The sequence below is a fragment of the Fulvia fulva genome, chromosome 11 (genome assembly GCF_020509005.1).
Source record: "Fulvia fulva chromosome 11, complete sequence".
NCBI lineage: Eukaryota > Fungi > Ascomycota > Dothideomycetes > Mycosphaerellales > Mycosphaerellaceae > Fulvia > Fulvia fulva.
The window spans coordinates 2,882,506-2,903,970 of NC_063022.1; the positions used below are offsets into that span (position 1 = coordinate 2,882,506).

The window sequence follows — 21,465 nt, forward strand, 5'->3', positions numbered from 1 at the left end:
CGTTTTGCCTCAGATACTGCAGAGAGTAACCGGACTTGCCCATCGGACCGTCCAGCCGCTCCTCAAACTGGTTTGTCATGACAGGCCCTTCACTGTGATCGAAGGCCCAAGGTGCAGCCGACGTGATGGAGAGGTCTCCTCGAGTTGCCATACCGCACGATATACATTTCGCCCGTCGCTGCCTGGGAGGTTCAGAGCTTGAGCTATGACAACAGTCACTCATACTTTCACCGCACATTGTCCTATCAACGCCACGCCAACTTCAAGCATTGTGTTGGCTCTTGACACCTTCAATCACCTTACGGCAATTGTGAATCACCCTCTGTGCCTAACAGGGGTCGATCGGCCGCTCCCAGACTGTGTCGGCCGCCAATCACTTGAAGTTAAGGCGAGGTTGGTTAGGCCCTCCATACGCTATTTCGCACCTACGTTGGCTATGCTATCTCGGAAATAATGCTGGGGCCGTATGGGTTTTCCAATGCTACGTCAATGCTCGACCATCTTTGATGGCTGTCGTGCACACCGTGCACGATGGTCGTTATGTCAGTCACAAACCGCCCAAAGTAGACACCTACAGCCGACATCTGCAGCGTGAGGCCTGCGCCCTCTTGGTTCTGCCTCTTACCAAATCAACCTTGGGCAACTCCCGCGGACTCAAAACACCGACCGTTATTATACCAATCTGCGTTGCATCCTGCTTGGCCTCACATCACTCTAGTGCTGCGTTTGCAATCAAGACTCAAATCGTCGACGACATATCCAACACATTGTCTAGGTCTTTCGCAACCCATCCAGGCTTTGACAAGAGACAGAAGCAGCAGCGTTTCCGCCTATCCACACAGTATGTCAGGACAGTGCTACCCGTCGACGACGAGCTCGGAGGAAGAGACCCTCTCCTACAACCAAGCATATCATCCAACATCACTGCCTTACGAGCCACATATGCCCACCACCGTGCCTGGCTACACCTATGATTCCATGGCTCAGGAGTGGATATGCCATGCACAGTCACAATGGTACCATCAGCCTGGAGGATATCAATCAACCTTGTCCTACCAATGCGACTATAACACACCTCAAACGTGAGATTGGACACAGCAGGCTGCACTGTTAAATCATCAGCGTCCACAACCTGCGCCGATGCCGTTCCCTGCCTATGACGATGGCTTGGACTACTTCCAACAACCTCCAGTAGCAGGTCCGTCCACAACACCCATGGAGTACCTATCACCCGGCCACGCAAGCAGAGCACGGCTGTCCAGGACAACATCCTTTGCCTCCAACGCCAGCTCTGCACGAAGCATATCACAGTCAGACGTCGGCTCTCGCAGCACATCTCCCAACACGGCCGAAATGGCGAAGTGGGGCGCACGGAACGAAGATGGAAGCTGGTCGTGTTCATACCCTGGCTGTGTCTCGCGATCCACTTTCACCAGAGGCTGTGACCTACGCAAACACTACAAGCGGCACACGAAATCCCTATTCTGTCGAGCTGAGGGATGTCCCCAAGCGACTGAAGGAAGCTTCTCAAGCAAGAAGGATCGCGCTCGGCATGAGGCGAAACATAATCCTACGATTATGTGCGAATGGGATGGTTGTGGGAGACTCTTCTCGAGGAACGATAATATGGTAAGGGTCCAAGTCGCCAAGCAAGATGATGCGTGTGGCTAATGGCGGTGTAGAAGGACCATGTCAGACGAGTACACCAACGACGCATAACTTGAGGCGGCCGGATGATGTCAAATACTCTGCATCAGCATTTGCTAGCAGGGCAATGACGCAGCTGAGGTGAGACGCCAACTCACCACACGGAAATGCTGCTACGGCCGAACCTTGCCGAGATCCTGTGCGACAATGTTGGTGGGCAAGCTGACTAGAACAGCAAGCACGACGTAAAACTCGGGATGGTCAGCTCAGAATCTATGCATGATGTTCCCGGGGCTCAGGATAGACGTTATGCTGTCACCGGCACACACTCACAGCAATGCGCGGCGCTCTTCACGGGACTGAAAATCGACCTTGAATTGAGGCATCACAATTAACATCTCACATACCTATGATCTCCTGTGCCAGAAAAACCCTCGACCAGCGCATGGACCTTGAATGTCGTTGATAATCCAGAGATAAGACCTCTCGGGACCTGCCATACTGTCATTTGCAACTACTGCTGATTAATCAGCTATGCGACCCCTGTTTGGATACACTCAACGAAGGATACGGTTGCGCAGTATTGACATACACGATTTCCATAGCCTGTCGTGGATACTCTCCGTTGCCGGCTTGGCAACGGTTACTTTCACATGCTTCCAAGCTTGACTGGAACGAGTGGGCTTTCGCTTCCTGATTTCTGATGAGAATCGCAGGATACTGCGTAGGATCTATGTAAAGTGCATTACTGTCGAAGTCAGAACAGGAAGCAAAGCACGCTCGTTCATGCGGCCGGCTTGTGTTTGCTGAAAAATACAGCTCGCTCTTTGTATATTCTCTTCTCCTGTGGTCGTTGCTCCACAGGGACTGATACGCGTCCGTGATTCAACACTCCCGGGAGGGGAGCTTGGAACGCGTACTATCTCTTGACCCTGAAAGCCTCCCTCCACTCCTCAGCACTATACTCGTTTCCCCACTCCTCATTGCGCTTCTCCGGCCGACAGGCATGCATGAAGACTTCGTCCGGAGCGAAGTTCTTGTGGAAGACGCTCACACAGCTCGGGCACCTGTACTCGGAATCTGCGTAGAGGTTATCTATTCCTCCGTTTAAAAGGTAGTGGTACGAGCGTGCGTCGCCGTAGCCGGACCGGGTTGGCGAGCGCGAGCGCAACCTTGACCTTGAAGAAGTGGCTGATGACCGTAACCGTGACTTTCTCCGTGAGTCTGCTGCTGCGCGTGCAAGCGCGATGTAGAGAGACGGTACTGCTTGGACGGCTTCCTGGGCTTCTGGGTAAGGGGTATCAGCCGCGATGATGGAGTCGGCGTGGGGTGTCAAGAGCTCGACGAAGCACTCCTGTAGCTCAGCTTGCCCGCCGCCTGGGTCTTTGACAGTGGCCGTGATGAGCTCGGTGAGCGACTTGTCCTTACGCAAGGATGCGATGGACTTGCGGAAGTTTTGTATGGCTTGTGGCAGCATACCCTTGACTTCAGCTATGTAGGCGTAGACGATCATTGCAGCGTGGAAAATAGCTACAGCGATGGGCGTCTCATGCTTGCAGGATAGGTCTGGTAGTAGCAGTAGTGTATCGTAGCTGCTACGACGTCGGTGTCGTCGTTGGTGAGCTGGACTTTGTTACCCTGTTCAGGTCAGCACAGGTGAGGTGCTCGTCGGTGTGTATGCCCATACCTTCGTGTTGCTCTTGAAGTACGGGCTCTTCTTGAGGACCACTACTTGATGCGCGTCCCATGTGCGATCGCCGCAGACAACGACCACATCGGTGTACTCTCTCTTCTCGTACGCTTCGCGGATGGCCTCCATGATGTGTGAGGGATGCTGGGCTGCGTGGTGATAGTGATGTGGATTTCGTTGATGTTTGCTGTGGTATCCGGTGTTCGATGAGCTTTGTAGATGGCGTAATGCTGATGAAGCGCCTTTTCAAGAGGAGTGCCAGCTTACTATGACTGTTGCCTTCGCACTGTGGATCCATGCACGTGCAGAAGACCAAGTGAAGCTGAGTTACTGGCTGTTCTCACCAACAGCAGCGAACCATCCATACCAATGCCGCCACAAGTCGACTCCCACATGTGCAAAAGGCCGAGTGACTCTGGACTGATGATGCACCTGCCAGCCGCATCTTCTCCGCCAGCAAGAAGCCTCCGTGATTCGGTGAAGTGTGAATGCAGACATGCAACCCCGTTCCCCGCCGATAAGGCTCTGACTTTACTGCTTATAGGATCGGCGGCGCCGACAGAACCAGGTAATATGGAATGCCAGACGGCGGCCTGGATGCGGAATCATCTTTCACCAGCTATGTAGTCATACCTCCCTCTCGGAGGCTGCATAATCAAAAAGACGAACTCCTTGTCCTTACTCACATTCCTCACCCTATGCACCTCCTCCGGCGGCACGGCCAAAAAGCTACGCTGCTCTTGTGACGCACTCATAGCATCCTCCTTCTCTTCTCCATCCTTCGTCTATGTCTCGATGACTGCCTCTCCCTCCAGCGGGACAAAGTAGTTCCACACATGACTGTGCCAGTGAGTCGGCACTTCTCCTTGACCAGGAGCAAGTCTGATGACTGTGAACTTGATGTCTCGGGAAGAGTGGATCAAAGTGGGATGCCAACCACCTGGCTTCGCCGCGACTCGAGGAACAGCGAGGAGGGAGGGGATGTAGTCGGTTTTGGTTGCGTTTGTGATGGAGCGACGTCGATGGCGAGGAACAGGCGGTGGCAGATTACGTAGGAGCGCGGCTGATGTGCGAAATGCTGGTGGAACAAGCCATTGACCCACCGGAGAATACGAGGGGTTTCTGAGCATGGCCATGTCGTCTGTATGTACTGTATGTTGATGGGAATGTACCGCGACCTCGAATTTACCTTATACTGTACCTCTTCACGTGTCTTTCTACACGCCCTATGTCATTGGAGATTCCCAGGATTGGCAGGAAGCTGCAGTTGTGGATGGAAGTCAGGCATCGGCGACAGGCCTGCCCCGCTGCACACAAACATACATGTGTCACGATATGGACCCGTGGACGGCAGCACGGGAGGCGTATGGCGTGCATGAGTCTGAGGTGTTTCTGGTAGTCGGCAGTCGGGAACGAGCTTATCGGATATGCTTGGCAGTTTTGGGCCAAGACGGCAAGGACCAGGATGAAAGTTGTTCTGACCTCGACCTCTCCTGTCATATACATGTAGCTTTGTACTGTATCATCACATGTTCTACGCCAACAGCTCCCACTCCAACATTGCGTCCATTACATCCTCCACCCTCTCGCGCTGGCTGGACTAGCTGCTGTGGGTCAAGATGCCCGGCAGAACGCGGCGCGTCCGCTTGCTGGCCGTGGTCGTGTGCATCGTCACCGTCTTCTTCCTCTACACCCGCAACGAGGCACGCGTGGGCGAGTACGCCGACTATGTTAGAGGCAAGACGGCCATTGGAGGCGGAGCTGTACTTCGAGGGGGAGAGAAACAGGAACCCATACAGGAGCCTTCACTCCCTGACGCGAGACCCGAGACCAAAGCGGCAGTTGCAGAGGCTCAGGAGACCGCTGCAGGCTGGCGGGATGACGTCCTTGACATCGCAGAACCCACGACGACGCCGCCGCCGACAACGATAGCGAAAGCTCGGCCGACGGAGGAGAGCACGACTGTACCTTATGTCCCTTCGTTCGATGACCCAGAAGAGCTGCCGATTGAGGTTGGAAATGGGAGAGTCGAGGAGGACTATGATCCATACATTCATACGTCGACATATGTACCCATACACTGGTCGAAGCTCTCTGAGAAGTTCCCAGTGACATCGACGATACAGCTCCCTACTGGGAAGCCCAGCGCGATACCGAGGGTACAGAAGCAAGGACAGGGCACAGCAGATGCTCAAAGACTTGCGGCGGTGAAAGAGGCGGCTAGATGGGCATGGAAGGGTTTCCGCGAGAATGGCTGGGATTACGACGAGGTCAAGCCGATTTCTGGTGTTGGATCGAACACCTTCAACGGTTGGGGCGCAACGTTGGTGGACTCGTTGGATACACTGTGGATTATGGGCTTGAGAGACGAGTTTGAGGATGCCGTGAATAAGACGAGCCAGATTGACTTCACAACATCAAGTCGGAACGACATCCCGATGTTCGAAGTCACCATCAGATATCTTGGTGGCTTGCTTGGAGCATACGATGTGTCTGGAAGGAAGTACAAAGTCTTGCTGGACAAAGCTGTTGAGCTTGCCGAGATCCTGTACAGCGCTTTCGACACGCCGAACCGCATGCCCGAGACATACTACTACTGGAAGCCAACCTTTGCCACGAATGCTCACCGCGCGAGCACGAGAGTTGTCATGGCCGAGCTGGGTACTTTGAGTTTGGAGTTCACGAGGTTGGCACAGTTGACATTGGAGCCCAAGTACTACGATGCGATCGCGCGAATCACGGATGAGTTTGAGAAGTGGCAGAACAACACGAGACTACCCGGAATGTGGCCGACGATTATGGATGCAAGTGGTTGCGAGAAGCCGGTTTACCATCCTCCAGCAGCCCACCAAGTACCGATACCAGGCGGAAACACCTACACGACTACTACAGAGCCAATTCAAGTCAATCCCAAAGTGCAAAAGGCTGCCGAAGACGCTCTGAACGATTCGAAAGCGGGAGCGAAGTATACTGGCCAGGGTGGAGGTGATGAAGTCGTGAACCCACAGGTGTATACTGGCGCTGCTGGTGCCGCTGATGGCTCGCGTCGTCCAATGCAAGACGAGTACATTCCCAATGGCTTTGGCAGTGGTGCTGCGGGTGGCAAGGCATCGAATGAGCATAACGCGAAGGAACCACTCCGTCACGATACTCGGCCTGGCTCTGGCGTGGATGCCGCCTCGGACTATGGCAAGGGAGACCGCGAGCCTCTCCCTCCGAAGGGTGGGGCCGGTGATCTGAACAAGCGTCAACTCGAAGACTACGGTGAGACGGTTGCGCCGGCTGAGACGAAGCCCAAGAACACCACATCTATCACCAAGCCCCAGCATAAGCAAGGCCTGCGTCAGCTCGAATACGACGGCACGGCGGAAGAGCCTGAAGAGATGTGCATCACTCAGGGTTTTGCTTCCAGTAGTAAGAACGCTCCGGAGACATTCAGCCTTGGCGGACAGAGCGACAGTACATACGAATACCTACCCAAGGAGTTCCTCCTGCTTGGCGGCCTTGTTCCTCAGTACAAGAGCATGTACCTCGACAGCATGAAGCCCATTGTCGAAAAGCTCATCTTTCGACCAATGACACCAGACAACCTCGACATCTTGATCTCTGGTGAGGTCCGGACTTCGAAAAACTACACCACCGACGAATGGCACGAGACTCATGTTGCCAAGAACGAGCATCTGACATGCTTCGTTGGTGGTATGATTGGCATGGGTGGCAAGATTTTCGAAATTCCAGAGCATGTGGAGATTGGCCGCAAGCTCACTGATGGTTGTATCTGGTCGTACAATGTGACTGGCAGTGGCATTATGCCTGAGTCATATATGCTTTCTGCTTGCGACAGCTGGACGGACTGCAAGTGGAACCAGACCAAGTACGAGGATGATCTTGATCCGTATTCAGAGTTCCGCGCAGACCAGCGAGAGGATTTCAAGGAGACGTACGGTATCGATGACCTTGATGCATATGAGGAGGAGCTCGCTGTTGCTAGCAAGTCTGCTGCTGCTGGCCTGGCTGCAGCCACTTCCGAGGTTAAAGCACCATCCCCAGCTGAGCTCAACGCTGCTGAAGACGCGCACACCTTTGGCGAGTTCGGTGGCACAGGCAAACTGAGGAAACGACAGCAGGTTGATGATCGTGTCGCAATGAGCGGTGCTCCACCGCTTCCTCAACCAAAACCCAAAAAGGCTCCTACCACAACAGCCGACTCTGCAGACTTCGCCGCCGCCGCCGACTCAGACAAGATATGGACCAATGACAACACTCCCTACACCAGCGGCACGCCCACCATCTCAGACGATGAAGAGCCCGTCCCAGCTGCCCCAGTCCGTCCGGCCTACACACCACCGCCTCCAATGACCCACAAACAATACGTCGAGCACAAAATCGAAATGGAACGTCTCCCCAAAGGCTTCGTCCGCCTCGACTCCAAATCCTACATCCTCCGCCCCGAAGCCATCGAATCAGTCTTCTACATGTACCGCATAACCGGCGAGCAGTACTGGCGCGACCGCGGTTGGGAAATGTTCATGGCGATTGAGAAAGCCACGCATGCGCCGTATGGACACTCGCGGATCGATGATGTGACGAAGGAGGTCCCGGATCAGACAGATGGGATGGAGAGTTTCTGGATCGCGGAGACGTTGAAGTATTTCTACCTTTTGTTCGATGAGCCGGACAGGTGGAGTTTGGATGATTGGGTGCTGAATACCGAGGCGCATTTCTTTAGACGGCCGGATTCGGGCAGTGCGTGAGGATGAGGAACAGGAGGGAGTATGATACCCGGTAAGGTGTAGGAGGTGGATTGGCGTTTTTTTGGAAAGGGTTATTGGGTTGCATAGCGTGGCGTTCCGTGGCTGAGACCTGGATGTCTGCGTTGGTGGACATGGAGGCGGCTTGGGCTGTAATAGTGTAGAGGTAGTGGTGAATGCATGGTGTTGTGAGCAGCCCTCTCTGAGGTACACTCCCGCAATGCCACTGCCCCAGTGCACGGGGCGAAGCGCATCGAACCCGACCTTGGCAGGCAGGTACAGGCATCGTAGCAGATGACCGCCTTGCACCACCCTCTGGAATGAGCCTCAGCTGAATACTGGACAACATACAAGTTGCCCGGTGTCATTCACTGGCAGAAGCTGATCTCCCTCATGGACAACGCGGTACCGCAAGCTAGTTCAGCGTATCCTGCACCACCGTTGGAGTCCGGACAATTCCGTCTGCTGCATCTTGAGGCTGGCACATGGGCGGATGAGATTCGATGTACACTACAGTCATCGGTCTTGAGACGGGGAGGCTTTGAAGCCGCCTCGTACGCATGGGGTCCCTTACATCTTGGCAGAAATATCACACTACAGGGAGTACCGAAATGGCCGGTCACAGACAATGCATTCGATATGCTGCGGCGCTTGCGCTACACCAACAAGTCCCGTGTTCTGTGGATGGACGCATTGTGCATCAACCAGAATGACCTGGACGAGTGAAAAGATCAGGTAGCTAAGATGGACAAGATCTTCTATATGGCCAGTCGCTGCCTTGTGTGGCTTGGAGAAGCTCCGAACACGCCTCACGAGCCGATTGTGCTGGACGAGCCTTGGTGGTCTGGTGGCAGGTCCGCCGATGGAATGAAACAGCTTCTTGATGTCCTGGAACATATCTTTTCCCACCAAGAAGCACGCTGGTGGGAACACCTGTGGGTTGTGCAAGAGTTTGTTGTTGCACGTCGCGTCGATGCATATTCTGGACCCTATATCGGAGACTTGAGATCGCTGGAGAAATACTTTCGACGGTATTGTGGAATCTCGACAGCCCTACGGATGCCTTTCGCTACTTATGGGCGAAGGTGCTCGAGCGACGACCCATGATGCCATCGCGGATGCACGACCTGAATCGCCTGAGAGCACAGCACCATCGTACAGATGGTCTTGTCAACGATTTTCGAAGTTTGCATCGTGCTGTGCACTACTACGCAAGACACACGAATTGTTCTGACAGCCGCGATCGAGTATACGCGCTGCTCAGTTTGTTGACCGACGAGGAAAGAAAACTTATCAGCCCTGACTACACCCTGAGAGACGCACAGACCTTTGCAATCTCAACGTATGCAGCGATCAAAGCTCGAGGGACACTGGACATACTGGGCATGTTGGACTTCCAAGAAAGACGTTCAGACCTTCCTTCATGGGTCGTAGACTTCAGCAGAACGGCTGACATCGATCCCGAAGCCATGAACAAAATTGGTGCTCCTCGAGCTCGTGGCATATAGAGGTCGAGTGCGGACGTCTGGCAATACTCTGTGGACGGACATAAGAGGTATCAGTATGCTGGCGTTCGAATTCGAAACCCCAGCGCAACTGAACGCCACGTCATCATCTTGAACGGCAGCCTCTTCGACGCCATCGAGCAGAGGGTGGATTGGGGTGGCGATGCGAGGGCAGGTACAAGTATAGAGCGATTGCTGAATTTGCTATCGTCTGCTCCGGCTTTCACGAGACCGCCACCAGTGCACGTCAATTTGCAGCACTCAAGTGCCGACAGCACCACAGATGCGGCACATGGCAGCCAAAATTGTCCGCCACGATCCGAGATTTCGCTGCTTCAAACCATCGACCCGCAGAATCACTTACACTTAGACTTGGAGAAGACTATGGGCGAAGGTTCTCGACTGCCACTACATTCTCTGGTTCCTCACGGCAGAGACCTGGCACGCGCTATGATTACACTTTTCGAGTAGTGGGACAAAGCAAAACGCATGCCACACGACAGTGGACATGAGTTCAATCGCAGTACCCCGATCACCGAGGACGAGGTCTTAAGCTTCTTCACCTATGCTGAAAGAGTCTCGGACGGCATAACGGTATTCACCACATCTGCGGGGTATGTCGGGTTGGCACCAGACACTATCGCACCAAATGATCATATTGTCTTGATCGATTGGTATAAAGTGCCCATTATCCTAAGAAGGGAGGCCGATCATTATACCTTCAGAGGTCTCGCGTTCCTGCATGGGATCATGTCCGATGAGCTACTGGACTCTGGTAAGAGGCTCGGCGTGGAAGCACAGGAGTTTTACATACATTGATGACCACAAGGCTAGCTGGAGGCACCACTTTGTATCACAAGAGCCTCACCAGCCTGCGACTCGTACTCGGTATGACTTTTACAAGGCTCCGGGACCATATCTTGAACGTGCAATTCATGTCGGGTGCTGGCAACATTATGGCAAAGCTCAAGCACCGCAATTTTGGTGCTTCATCATCTGGAACCACATCAGATATTCAGAGGGCCTTCAACGACGCCTCATCGTCTTCGCGAGGCTATCAACGCCACAGTAGCCCAAACCAGCACGGCGATCTTGCGACCTACGAAGATACCAGTGTCACGTCTATGGCATGTCTACTGAGACGAGACCAGGGCGAGATTCTTATGGCAGCATTCTGTCGAATCTTCGGAGTCTGGTCCTCAAAGGCATACAGTTCGACAGTGTGCAACAGCAAAGCCACCACGAAGCATATTCAAAAAGCCCGTCACGAGCAGTACGCTCAACTGACGGGGCTGCTGTTGTCCGTGATAGAAAACGGAGATGCACACGGTAGCTTCCGGTCAGCTGGATGCCACCACTGATCGTGGCAAGCGCGCACTATCTGGTGGACATATGCTATCCTCTCATGACAGGACTTCGCCAGTATCTCATTGCGAGAGCGGCCATCACCAGCAAGATCAAGCCTCGTGATCGCCACCAACGACCAAAGCATGGCATATCCGAAGCAGGCTGGACCTTGGAACCAAACGCGCGTCGTTATGCGCAGTTTGTCCACGGCGATGGTGGCAACAAGATCATGAATTGTGTGGAAGCTGCTGCCCAAGCCGCCATCCCAAACAACCCGTATCGTATGCGGTATGTCATAGTCTTGGAGATATGCGCACGAACACTCGCGGCGGCAGGAGAGCGGGCTTTGAGTCGTTTGTCCTCATCCTACACGACTTGTGGCGGCACCAATGCCCAGTTCGCTGGCATCTCGACCGCGTCAGCTATTTCAAGTGGTGAGAAGCCTTACCTGGCGGCCTGCGATTCATACTCTGGTATCATTCGGGGTCACGCAGAACACGAGGCAAAGATCGTGGCAGGCAATGTGCAGCAACTGGAGAGAATCAAAGGCACGTTGAGGAGCTATGAGAGGCTCGTCAGCATATTCCAGCTGCATCAACAACAGAAGCAACAAATTGACAAAGCCTTGAAAGGCATTAAGAAGATCACGGAGGAGTTGAGCCTGACAAGGTTCCTGCATCACAGGAAGACGATACTCTACGGAATCCACGAGAGAAGAAGACATTGGGGTTTGAATAGGAGGATATGCTCGGTGAAGACGACTTCCTAGACGACGACGAGGATGGAGAGGAGGAAGATGACGAGAAAGAAGACGAAGACGAAGAGGAAGATGAAGAGCAGGGCGGCGGAGAGGAAGAAGAAGAAGAAGAAGAAGAAGAAGAAGAAGAAGAAGAAGAAGAAGAAGAAGAAGAAGAAGAAGAAGAAGAAGAAGAAGAAGAAGAACCGACAATATCGGATGCAAGACTGGCCGTCTTCGCACAGACTTTGGGCCTGCTCATCGGGGGACCTCTCTTCGGGAAGGGCTTTGCAGACCGTGAGCCATTGTTCGCAGCTGTGAACGTTCGTCTACCTGCTGGCGAAGCTCAGTTCGACGAAGAAGAGGCCATAGCAGCTTTGAGGGAGTCGATTGAGCGGAGGATTTGCATGGGTAACAGGCGTGTAGTGTGTTTGAGTGGATCACTACCATCGGAGCAGGGTATCATAGAGTCGCGCGTCTTGCTGAATGAAATGTTCACATGCCTCTACACCTCCTTCCCCTTCACCTCCCTCTGCAGCCAGACCTGCAACAACTCCCTCGTCCTCTTCTCCTCGTCCATCTCATCCATCATCTTACTCTCCCTCGACAAATGCACAATCCCAAACCCGACCTCGATACAAATCAGCAAAATAATCGTCCACTCCAACATACTCGAATGCTTCTCACTAAGCCTCTGACTCAAAACTCCAGCAATCTCACTGGCATAATCCATCTTCTCATTCAACACTTTAATCCTCACGCCCACGTCCAGTGCACGTCCGACCATTTCATAGTACCCCTCCAGGCCTAGCTCGTGGGGACTGTCCCAGAAGAGATCCGGTAAGCTGTCCGTAAGTTCGGAGTATAGGTTGAGCTGCGCGCGTATGAGGAGGAGCTCGCCGGTCTTTTGGAGGATTTGCGAGCGGTTTATCTTGAGTTTCTTGCCGGATGCGAGGGTTAGGGGGATGTTGCGGGTGGTGGAGAAGTAGTGGGAGAGGCTGTTTTCGAGGACGGCGAGTTTGGTGGAGCGGGCTAGGGCGGAGGAGAAGGCGATTTTGGCGAGGATTGTGTCGACTTCGGGGGTGCGGGATTCGTCGTTGTCGAGAATGGCACTTTCTGGGCTGCTGTCGAGGTTGTAGTGGTCACTAGGTTTGGTGCCCAATATGATCGTGTCCCCGATGATGCGGCTGCTTTCTTTGGACTCGTCCTCGATATACTCTAGATCTTCAATCTCCATCTTGTCGAGGTGTCCTGTGTCACCAGCGGCGACTGGCAGGTATCTCGTCACAATCTTTCGTGCGAGCAGTTCCGGGACATTCCAAGTCACGACACATCCACTAGGAAAGACGAATACATCGCCCGCACCTTGTGGTCTCTCTCCGCCGCTGTCTTGCTCTTTGACAACAGAGTTCTGCGTTTGGAAGTGCAAGACCTGAGGGAAGAGGCGTGTCCCGCATGGGTCTGGCGCATGTCCTTCTCGCTGCAGCTCCCACCTCGCCCTGCTCAGGTTGTATGTTTCTGCTGCGCAGTATGCTGTCACATCTTTGGTGTCTGCTTCCGGATGGACATATCGTGTCTTTCCACTTCTTCGGACCACCAGTCTCGATCTCTGAGCATCTAATGCCACCTTCCGTAGCGAGTTCTTGGTCGCATGCTTTGTCGCGGCTTTGCGCTTTGGGTGCTGGCCATCGTCCTGCCGCGATGTTCGACTGGACGTGAAGTGATTGCGGGGCATCTTGCGCGCGTGAGCTGCAGATGTCGATGCCATCGTCGTAGCAGAGCGGAAAGGCAAAGCGGTGGCAGAGCCGGCGCCGATGCTTTGGAGAGGCGGCGATGCGGTCGTCCAGCTCCGGCTTGCTATGACGGCGAAGCCTGCCAACGTCGCAGCCTGATTGTGCATGCTGTGGTATGTATCTATGCAGACGAGCAATGTGCACTTGTGTGTCGATCGTCGGCAACATTGAAGCATCCTCGCGTCGTGGTGAAGCTCAACGTGGACATCACCGAAGCTGCCACCCAGCTCCACAGCTTCCACCGCCGCGAGACCTCCACGCGACCCACTCCCACCGCCTTCACGGGCTCACGGGAGCACTCCTCTCGATGCCTGCAGCATGTCTGCTGCTCGTTTCATGACGGCAACGGAGAGTGACACCTCCACACACAACACGAACCATGACCGAATGCCCGACTCCGCCGCCGCCGCCTCTGCCAACGATGGCGACGAGGAGGAGGAGGAAGAAGAAGAGGACGACGACGACGACGACGACGATGAGCCCAAGCTGAAGTATGCCAGGCTGACGGGAAGCCTGGCAAACGCATACCGCAACGCCGACTCTACCTCTGCCTTTGCCGTGGTGGGCGACAAGATGGTCGTGGGCACACACAATGGGAGCATACACGCCTTGGCTGTGCCTGCGCTGGAGAGCCTGCGAACGTATCGCGCCCACCAGGCGACAGTCACGAGCATATCGATCAGTCCAGTACCACCAGCTCCAGTGCTGGTGAGGCGTGAAACAGGCAGTGCGGCCATGCTGTCAAGTCCTCCGCCAAGCAGCAAAGGCATACCGGCACCAACAAGGACGAGGACGGGCGTGAGCAACTCTAGGACCCCTCCGAGACAGCAGGAACCCGTCCCGAATACGCCCAACAACCAGATCTACATCGCGACGAGCTCTTTGGACGGCCATGTCTGTGTCTCATCTTTGATGGATCCAGCGCACGTACAGCTGCGGAACTTTGCGAGACCAGTCAATGCGGTGGCTCTCAGTCCGGACTACGAAAACGACAAGACGTATCTCTCTGGTGGTCTAGCAGGAAGCTTAATACTAACAGTGGGAGGAAAGGCCGGTGTCAGTACGGACGCAAACACGAACAGCGCCGCAGCAGCAGCCTCGGGCTGGCTAGGATCAATAGGCCTGGGAAGCAATACTGGGTCCGACAAGAGCCTGCATTCGGGTGAGGGAGCCATCAACAGCATCAAATGGAGTCACAGCGGGAAATGGGTTGTTTGGGTGAATGAGGAGGGCATAAAGATCATGCGAAGTCATCTGAAGCTGGGGAGTGAAGATCAGGAAGACGCGTGGAGACGGATAGCACATGCGGCGCGACCGAATCGCAAAGGCTGGGAAGATATGGCTGGAGTGTGGAAGGGCAGATGTGAATGGATCGATGAGAAGACGCTGGAATCAGATGATCTTACAACCGGAGGTGGACATGACAATGCGCTGGATGCACAGGTCACCAACGGCAACGATCCCGTGCGGTCAAGGACATCCACAAAAGGCAAGAAGGTTGAGAAACTGCTGGTCGGGTGGGGAGATACTGCTTGGGTTCTCCACGTCCAGACTGGAAGCTCGACCGCACAAGGCCCAAACGCAAAACGACAGATTGGAAGTGCAGACATCATTCACAAGCTTCAGTTCCGCGACTGTATCATATCTGGAATCAGCTTTTACACCCCGTCATTGCTCGCAATCCTGGCATACCGCACGAGAGACGATGACGATCATCTCATCAACGCCCCTCACAGTGTTGGCAAAGGTGCCAAGGATGATACACCTCGCAAGGCAAGACAGCACAGACATACAAGTCTGGCACCCCAGCTTCGACTGGTGAATGTCGTCAACGGGGAGGAAGTTGAGCTTGACGAACTGTCAAGGATATCGCGCTACGAGACGCTATCTGCACAGGACTATCATCTCGGTGCACTCTACATGCCTCCGCCGTTGCCGGATAAAGCAGCGAAAGAGCAGACCCGAGGAAAGTTGGAGGACATCTGGGATGTTACCAAGAACGCGACGGTTCAGACCTTAACAGTCGGTGGCTACGCGACTCGTATGTTCTCGTCAGGTGCCAGCATCATGAGTGGGAGCAGCGATGGGCGCGGCACGAATGGCAGAACAGGATCCTTCAGGCGGCAGGGATCTGTACAAGACGTCACGCCTACTCCAGAAGTGACGAGACGACCAGTTGATGCGCATCCTTATACGCTGGAACCTGGTCTGAAGCTTTTCATCCACAGTCCGTACGATTGCGTGTTGGCTGTCAAGCGAGAGCTGTCGGACCACTTAGAGTGGCTGCTTGAGCATCAACAGTATGGCGAGGCGTGGCAGCTCATTGACGAACATCCCGAAGCTGTGGATACATCTGCCTCTGATCTACAGTCTTCCACATCCCAGCCAAGCTCACCCATAAAATCTGGCGTCGGTCAGAATGGAAGTCTGGCTGATTTCTTCGCCGACGAGAACAGCTCACAATCGACAGGTGTGAATGCCCTACGAGCACACAACTCCACCGCACAGAAAGAGAAGCGCCGTATTGGAGATCTTTGGATGCAGCAGCTTGTCTCTGACAACGAGTGGGAGGAAGCTGGTAAGATTGCCGGCAAAGTCCTAGGCACCAGCAGTAGGTGGGAGCATTGGGTCTGGACTTTCGCTCAAGCAGACAAGTTTGACGAGATCACGCCATACATACCCTCGACTGCCCTGAAGCCGCCACTTCCTACTCTGGTGTACGAGGTCATCCTGGGACATTACATTGGGAAAGACCGTGAACGACTGAGCAAGCTACTTGATGTATGGGATCCGGATCTGTTTGATGTCAAAAGTGTCATCTCGGCTATCGAAGACCGCCTTGAGAGTGGCGAGGTCACCGAGGACGGCACGGAGCATGGCATCCAAGGTCGAGATTGGCGCATTCTTATGGAAGCGCTGGCACGACTGTACTTCGCGGATGGTCGAGCAAGAGATGCCTTGCGTTGCTACATTGCGCTTCAAGACGCCGAGAAAGCTTTCAGTTTGATACGGGAAGAGAAGCTGATGGATGTCGTGGTCGATGATGTGCCTGGCTTGGTGATGCTACGGATCAGCCGCGAGCAGATGCGTTCAGCACCGCTTTCCGAGCTTGAAGAGGCGAGCTCAGAAGCCATACAGCTATTGATTGACGAGGCACATCGCGGGACAGTACCTGTGATCTCTGTTGTCCAGCAGCTGACACGAAAGGGCGACAATTTCCAGCCATTTCTCTTCTTCTATTTCCGAACCTTATGGAAGACTGGTCCATCAACAAAAGCCCCGGCCCCCTTCCGAAGAGGCGGACCATTCGACACGCGCAAAGAAGAAAGCCACGCCATGGTCGAAGATCATGCCGATCTGGCAGTCAAGCTCTTTGCCGAGTACGACCGCGACCTACTATACAACTTCGTCAAGGCCAGTCAAATGTACAGCTACGACAAAGCTGCTGAGATCTGCGAGCGAAGACACTACATTCCAGAGTTGGTTCACATCCTGAGCAAGACCGGGCAGACTAAGCGAGCGCTGTACTTGATCATTGGTGAGCTAGGTGATGTGAGCCAAGCTATCAGCTTCGCGAAAGAGAACCCTGACCTCTGGAATGATCTACTCGACTACTCGATGGATAAGCCGTCCTTCATCAAAGGTCTGCTAGAAGAAGTAGGTGCCGCTGCAGCATTCAATCCCATCGATGTCGTGCGCAGGATCCCGGAAGGTCTCGAGGTTGAAGGTCTCAAACAAGGCATCCAGCGCCTTGTTCGGGAGTTCGAGATCCAGATGTCGATATCTGAAGGCGTAGCGAAGGTCCTCCGCGGTGAAGTTGGCATGGGCATGGACACTTTGCGTGCCGGCCGTAAGAAGGGCGTCCGCTTCGAAGTGGTGCATGAGAGCCCAACAGACGTTGACCTCGCTGTCCACGATCCGCCGACAAAAGTGCCCAAAGATGGCGAAAGCCTCCCAGTGCCTAAACGCAAGGCAGAGAAGCCGGTTGCTAAGCAAGTCAAGCCAGGACATTGCGTTGGTTGCAGCGAGCCTTTCCGTGAAGATGGTGAGTCATCTCTATCATCCCAACCACTAAACTTTGCCACTGATCATTTCCCAGACAAAGAAACTCTCATCGGCTTCGCCTGCGGGCACGTATACCACCTCTCCTGCCTGCTCGACGCAAACCCAGACACGAACAAGAAAGAGGCGGACAACGTTCTTGATCAACTCGCCACAGCCGCGGAAGAAGATGACGGTGGGTATGGTGGCCGGAGCGTGGGTGGGAAAGTGGCGCATGCGCACATCATCAATAGTGTTGTCAAGGGAGGCTGTCAGCATTGTATCATTCCAGAGGGCGCTTGAGGAAGTGGGAGGTTCGTACTTCGCTAGCGAGGCGTTTGGTGTTGATAGGGGAACGTGTTTGCAGGAGGGATTGGCTGCATGTGTGCGAGGAGTGGAGATACCCATGGTGGTTATATATTGTATATATGTGCAACGAAAACCAGAGCGATCGATTCAAGCCTTCAGAGCTTTCCCCTGCCGTCGGGGTCACCTAATGATCGGCTCTTGCCGTTCGTACGTAGTATTGAAATCCCGCATCGTCTCTTCTCGGCCTTTGTGGCTTTCGATGCAACAAGTCTATGGTAGAGGTATACATATATCTCTCGTCATTCCGGGGACGCCCTTCCGGCCAGGCTTCGGATGCTTCCACACTTCTACAGACCCACGTAAACTGCTGCTCGCCACAGTGTATCAGTCGAGGCGAAAGAATGCGTTCCTGGGAGCACCAGCCACGACTCTGGAGGACGCTTTCTTCATGTTGTGAGGAGCCACTATCGTACCGGTCTCAGCGGGAATAGGAGTTTTTGCGGTCCGTAGACATCAGACTGCTCAGCATAGTGTCATGTAGCATAGGTGGTGATCCAAGCAGGATCTCGCTCAGCGAAGCACCCTTTGTCCCATGTGTCGGCTCTATCGGCAGCGATGGTGACGTTGGCTTGACCGTAGATGCGATGCATGTCCATGATTTCGTTCAGCTTATCGTCGTCATCATCTTGGATGATGCAGAGAGAATCGTCCCACGGATGACTGGAGCCAAATTTCGAGCGTGATGAGCATGGCTTCGTACACTGAGGGCTTCAGGGCCGCTGTCGGTATGGCTACCCTGTACTCATCGAGCCTTGCTAAAGTCAGTCTACCACTATCGCCCGGGAACCAGCGATGACTCAGTGGCGTATACTGTGGTCTACGGGTGTAGGCGCCGGGCTTGACTATCTGAAGTTGAGCATGAATGCTGTCACCGACTTTCTCGAGGTGGACCAGGCGGGTCGGACAGGATCTTCGGAGTCGTCAAGCTTCGAGCTCAGCTCATTGTTGCTGTCACGCCGTGCAGCGGACAACTGATCATAGCAAGCTTTGCACAACGTAGCTGGAACAGCCATCAGTGTGAGAAGTGAGATGGGTGAGCGGACAACACTTGGACCTGAGATATGTGTGCGGGGAATAGTAAGCTGCAGGTATGCATTGCAAGTTTGGTCAGCTCGTGAATCCTACGCAAGCCTAACGTGCTCCGTGAAATAGTGAGCAAGATACTACTGTGATCTAGAGGAGCTCTCGAAAGTCATGAGACCATTCCTGCACCTCCGTATGTTGATGACAACGATCTCCTGTGGTGATGTAGGTATCTTGAGTAAGCTCAGCTCGGCTTCAAGAGCGTTGCCATCGGCAAGACAGTGACTAGACTGTACTGCGTATCTGCGTCGGTCTTCAAACAGTCTATGCATCCTGATTCCATCAAGGCAGTCCCGCGATCTTTCTGTCGAAAAGTTCATGCGATAGACAAAATCCCTTGGAGTTGTGCGTTCTGTTCTTCTCAAGTACAGCAACGCTTTCTCTTTCGACTCGACACACCGAGGGTCACTTATGGAAATATGTAGAACCATGGGCCTGGATGGCATATATCGCTTGACACGTGTGCAAGTGAGCGCGAGGTAGCCGAGAAATGGCATGCCTGGACCTTTGTCATAGCGCCATGAGTATATTTTGAAAGATTGTGTCGAGATGTCCCAGTGATCCAAAGGGTAAACCCTATCCAAACGCAATTTTTTCTTGAAAGAACAAGCCTGGCACATGACTACTGTCATTGGTTACCTTCGAACGCGCGTCGGACGAATCGGACGAAACACTTGCACAGGCGAGATCTGTATCCTCGAGGTCAACACGCCGCCCTTCCAGCCTGATAGCCACTCGGATCCCTATTCGAGTGTCATCCGGAAAGGGGTTCGGGAAGGGGCTCATGAAGTCGCCGAGCATTGAATTCGAGAACAGAATCGTAACACTGTTGTACTGGAACTTGGAGGCAGTCACCGCGTCCACTTCAGTAATCCTTTTGTGGGTGAAATCACCCTCCACAACAAAGATCTCCTGATCTGTCGCTCCTACATGGCGAAGTCGTAAAGCGAGCATTATCAGCCAGTCGCCTGAGTAGCAATGTATCAGTGCCAAAACTTCTCGACTTGCGTGGTCACCAACTATCTTCCCGTTGATACCGTCATATATTGGAAGGGCGTGACAGGGGATTTGCATACGAACCCCAACGTTGTTGACTTCGTGGACGCATCTTAGATCAAATTGAGCTTGCGTGGTGTTACCTCGATTGCGGAAACCGGCAGCGGATGGTGCTAGCAATGCCTGCTTTGTTGGGCCCCGTGGAAGGTCCCCTTGGACATGGTCCCAAGCGAAGATGGTGTGGTCAATGCGCGTCCTCAGTATCTCCTGCTGTAGCCTGAGGAAGGCTCGTGGGCCTTCTCCATACAAAACAGGCATGTTGACATCGGAAAACCCAAGCAGGCAGTACGCCTCGTCCTCGATGCGCGTAAGTCGGCGTCCAGCAGCCCATGACATGCGCTGCGCAACACTGAATTCCTCGAAAAACGCTGTGACCTTCTCACGGAGAGCTTGCAACAAAACATGCTCAATAGTGGCGTAGAGCCTCATGGTGGAGGATCCAGGATCTAGATGTCTTGCTGTGAGCCACTCTCTTTCGATAATGACCTTTCGTGGTATGTTACATGCCTGGGCTATGAGATGTGCCATCGACCCACGGTGTCCAAGGTATTCCCAGCATTGGCTAAAGAACTGTACATCGTGCGGAGCCAACAGTTCTTGCAATGTCCATCCGCATGTGAACCATCGTGCGTGTGTGACCTCCAGCCATTGGACCGGGGGATCTTTGCATATCCATGTCGCTGCGTTGGACAAGTATGAGACTGGATCCCGCCGCTTGTAGTCCGATAGGAAGGTGTGGTCGGGTTTCAAAATATCGCGAGAACCGTGTTCCATGCCAGTATGGCGAATCAGGGCCTCAGTGATGTCAGGCACATCATCGAGGTATACATAGCAGACCGCCGAATCTCGGTACCACCTGAACATAGAATTGATGGCCTCCGCAAGCTCCGCACTGCTGGACTTACCGATGCAACAAGTGTCCGCCCAGACCCATTGGAGCCCATGTGCATTCGCCTGCAGGATCGTGTGCTCTATTTTCTTCCAGCCATGCTTTGCCCATGCCCGGTGGAGGTCTGCGAGGTCTGAACTTAGGACTTCATCCTCTGGAGACATCCATGTATGAGACAGAATGGCTTATTCAGGACGCTCTGTTTCACTGGGAGACGTCTTGAGGTATGGCCGCTCGGCGTCTGCGAAGAGAAGGCGCATTGTTGACGATCGCGCGGAGCTCGGGTTTGCAAATGATGTCGAAGCTCACTCTTGACACCGCTAGCTCGCTTTCTTGATCTGTAGAGTCATGTTGCTGGATCCGTAGGAAGTGGCCGCATGGTGCTCTGCAAATGGTAGTTCAAGCCTGTTATTGAGCTGAGCTGAGCTGAAAAGCCCGGCGTCACAGCATGCGTAGCTACCCAATGCGTCTGAATCTGCGTGGGCATCGGCTGTTTGTGCGACCAGACCTGCAGCCAATCAATGACACGAGCATGGTTTGTGTAGGGTGGGGGGATAT

The 21,465-nt window shown here is 53.9% G+C and overlaps 9 protein-coding genes across 9 annotated transcripts; 5 read left to right on the forward strand and 4 right to left on the reverse strand.

Annotated features, from left to right (window-relative positions):
* Window positions 1–1,140: 1,140 nt before the first annotated feature.
* Window positions 1,141–1,724, forward strand: CLAFUR5_13237 (Trichothecene biosynthesis transcription regulator TRI6; the record flags this gene model as incomplete). Its single annotated transcript, XM_047912385.1, has 2 exons — window positions 1,141–1,629; window positions 1,683–1,724. 2 exons carry the CDS (start codon window positions 1,141–1,143, stop codon window positions 1,722–1,724), a joined length of 531 nt encoding a protein of 176 aa, XP_047768030.1.
* Window positions 1,725–3,177: 1,453 nt separating this feature from the next.
* Window positions 3,178–3,732, reverse strand: CLAFUR5_13238 (uncharacterized protein; the record flags this gene model as incomplete). Its single annotated transcript, XM_047912386.1, has 3 exons — window positions 3,178–3,285; window positions 3,335–3,524; window positions 3,605–3,732. The coding sequence occupies 3 exons, from the start codon at window positions 3,730–3,732 to the stop codon at window positions 3,178–3,180; spliced, it is 426 nt and encodes a 141-aa protein (XP_047768305.1).
* A 390-nt stretch (window positions 3,733–4,122) lies between these two features.
* On the reverse strand, window positions 4,123–4,473 carry CLAFUR5_13239 (uncharacterized protein; the record flags this gene model as incomplete). The annotated part of the gene is made up of 1 exon (XM_047912387.1): window positions 4,123–4,473. One exon carries the CDS (start codon window positions 4,471–4,473, stop codon window positions 4,123–4,125), a length of 351 nt encoding a protein of 116 aa, XP_047768304.1.
* Window positions 4,474–4,956: 483 nt separating this feature from the next.
* Window positions 4,957–8,091, forward strand: CLAFUR5_13240 (Mannosyl-oligosaccharide 1,2-alpha-mannosidase IB; the record flags this gene model as incomplete). Its single annotated transcript, XM_047912388.1, has 1 exon — window positions 4,957–8,091. One exon carries the CDS (start codon window positions 4,957–4,959, stop codon window positions 8,089–8,091), a length of 3,135 nt encoding a protein of 1,044 aa, XP_047768044.1.
* Window positions 8,092–8,481: 390 nt separating this feature from the next.
* CLAFUR5_13241 (uncharacterized protein) lies at window positions 8,482–8,814 on the forward strand (the record flags this gene model as incomplete). The annotated part of the gene is made up of 1 exon (XM_047912389.1): window positions 8,482–8,814. One exon carries the CDS (start codon window positions 8,482–8,484, stop codon window positions 8,812–8,814), a length of 333 nt encoding a protein of 110 aa, XP_047768045.1.
* Window positions 8,815–11,736: 2,922 nt separating this feature from the next.
* CLAFUR5_13242 (uncharacterized protein) lies at window positions 11,737–11,997 on the forward strand (the record flags this gene model as incomplete). The annotated part of the gene is made up of 1 exon (XM_047912390.1): window positions 11,737–11,997. The coding sequence occupies one exon, from the start codon at window positions 11,737–11,739 to the stop codon at window positions 11,995–11,997; it is 261 nt and encodes an 86-aa protein (XP_047768046.1).
* A 184-nt stretch (window positions 11,998–12,181) lies between these two features.
* CLAFUR5_13243 (MIOREX complex component 10) lies at window positions 12,182–13,576 on the reverse strand (the record flags this gene model as incomplete). The annotated part of the gene is made up of 1 exon (XM_047912391.1): window positions 12,182–13,576. The coding sequence occupies one exon, from the start codon at window positions 13,574–13,576 to the stop codon at window positions 12,182–12,184; it is 1,395 nt and encodes a 464-aa protein (XP_047768269.1).
* A 211-nt stretch (window positions 13,577–13,787) lies between these two features.
* On the forward strand, window positions 13,788–17,813 carry CLAFUR5_13244 (Vacuolar protein sorting-associated protein 41; the record flags this gene model as incomplete). The annotated part of the gene is made up of 2 exons (XM_047912392.1): window positions 13,788–17,514; window positions 17,569–17,813. The coding sequence occupies 2 exons, from the start codon at window positions 13,788–13,790 to the stop codon at window positions 17,811–17,813; spliced, it is 3,972 nt and encodes a 1,323-aa protein (XP_047768047.1).
* Window positions 17,814–19,538: 1,725 nt separating this feature from the next.
* On the reverse strand, window positions 19,539–21,071 carry CLAFUR5_13245 (Vegetative incompatibility protein HET-E-1; the record flags this gene model as incomplete). The annotated part of the gene is made up of 1 exon (XM_047912393.1): window positions 19,539–21,071. The coding sequence occupies one exon, from the start codon at window positions 21,069–21,071 to the stop codon at window positions 19,539–19,541; it is 1,533 nt and encodes a 510-aa protein (XP_047768048.1).
* Between the last annotated feature and the right edge of the window lie 394 nt (window positions 21,072–21,465).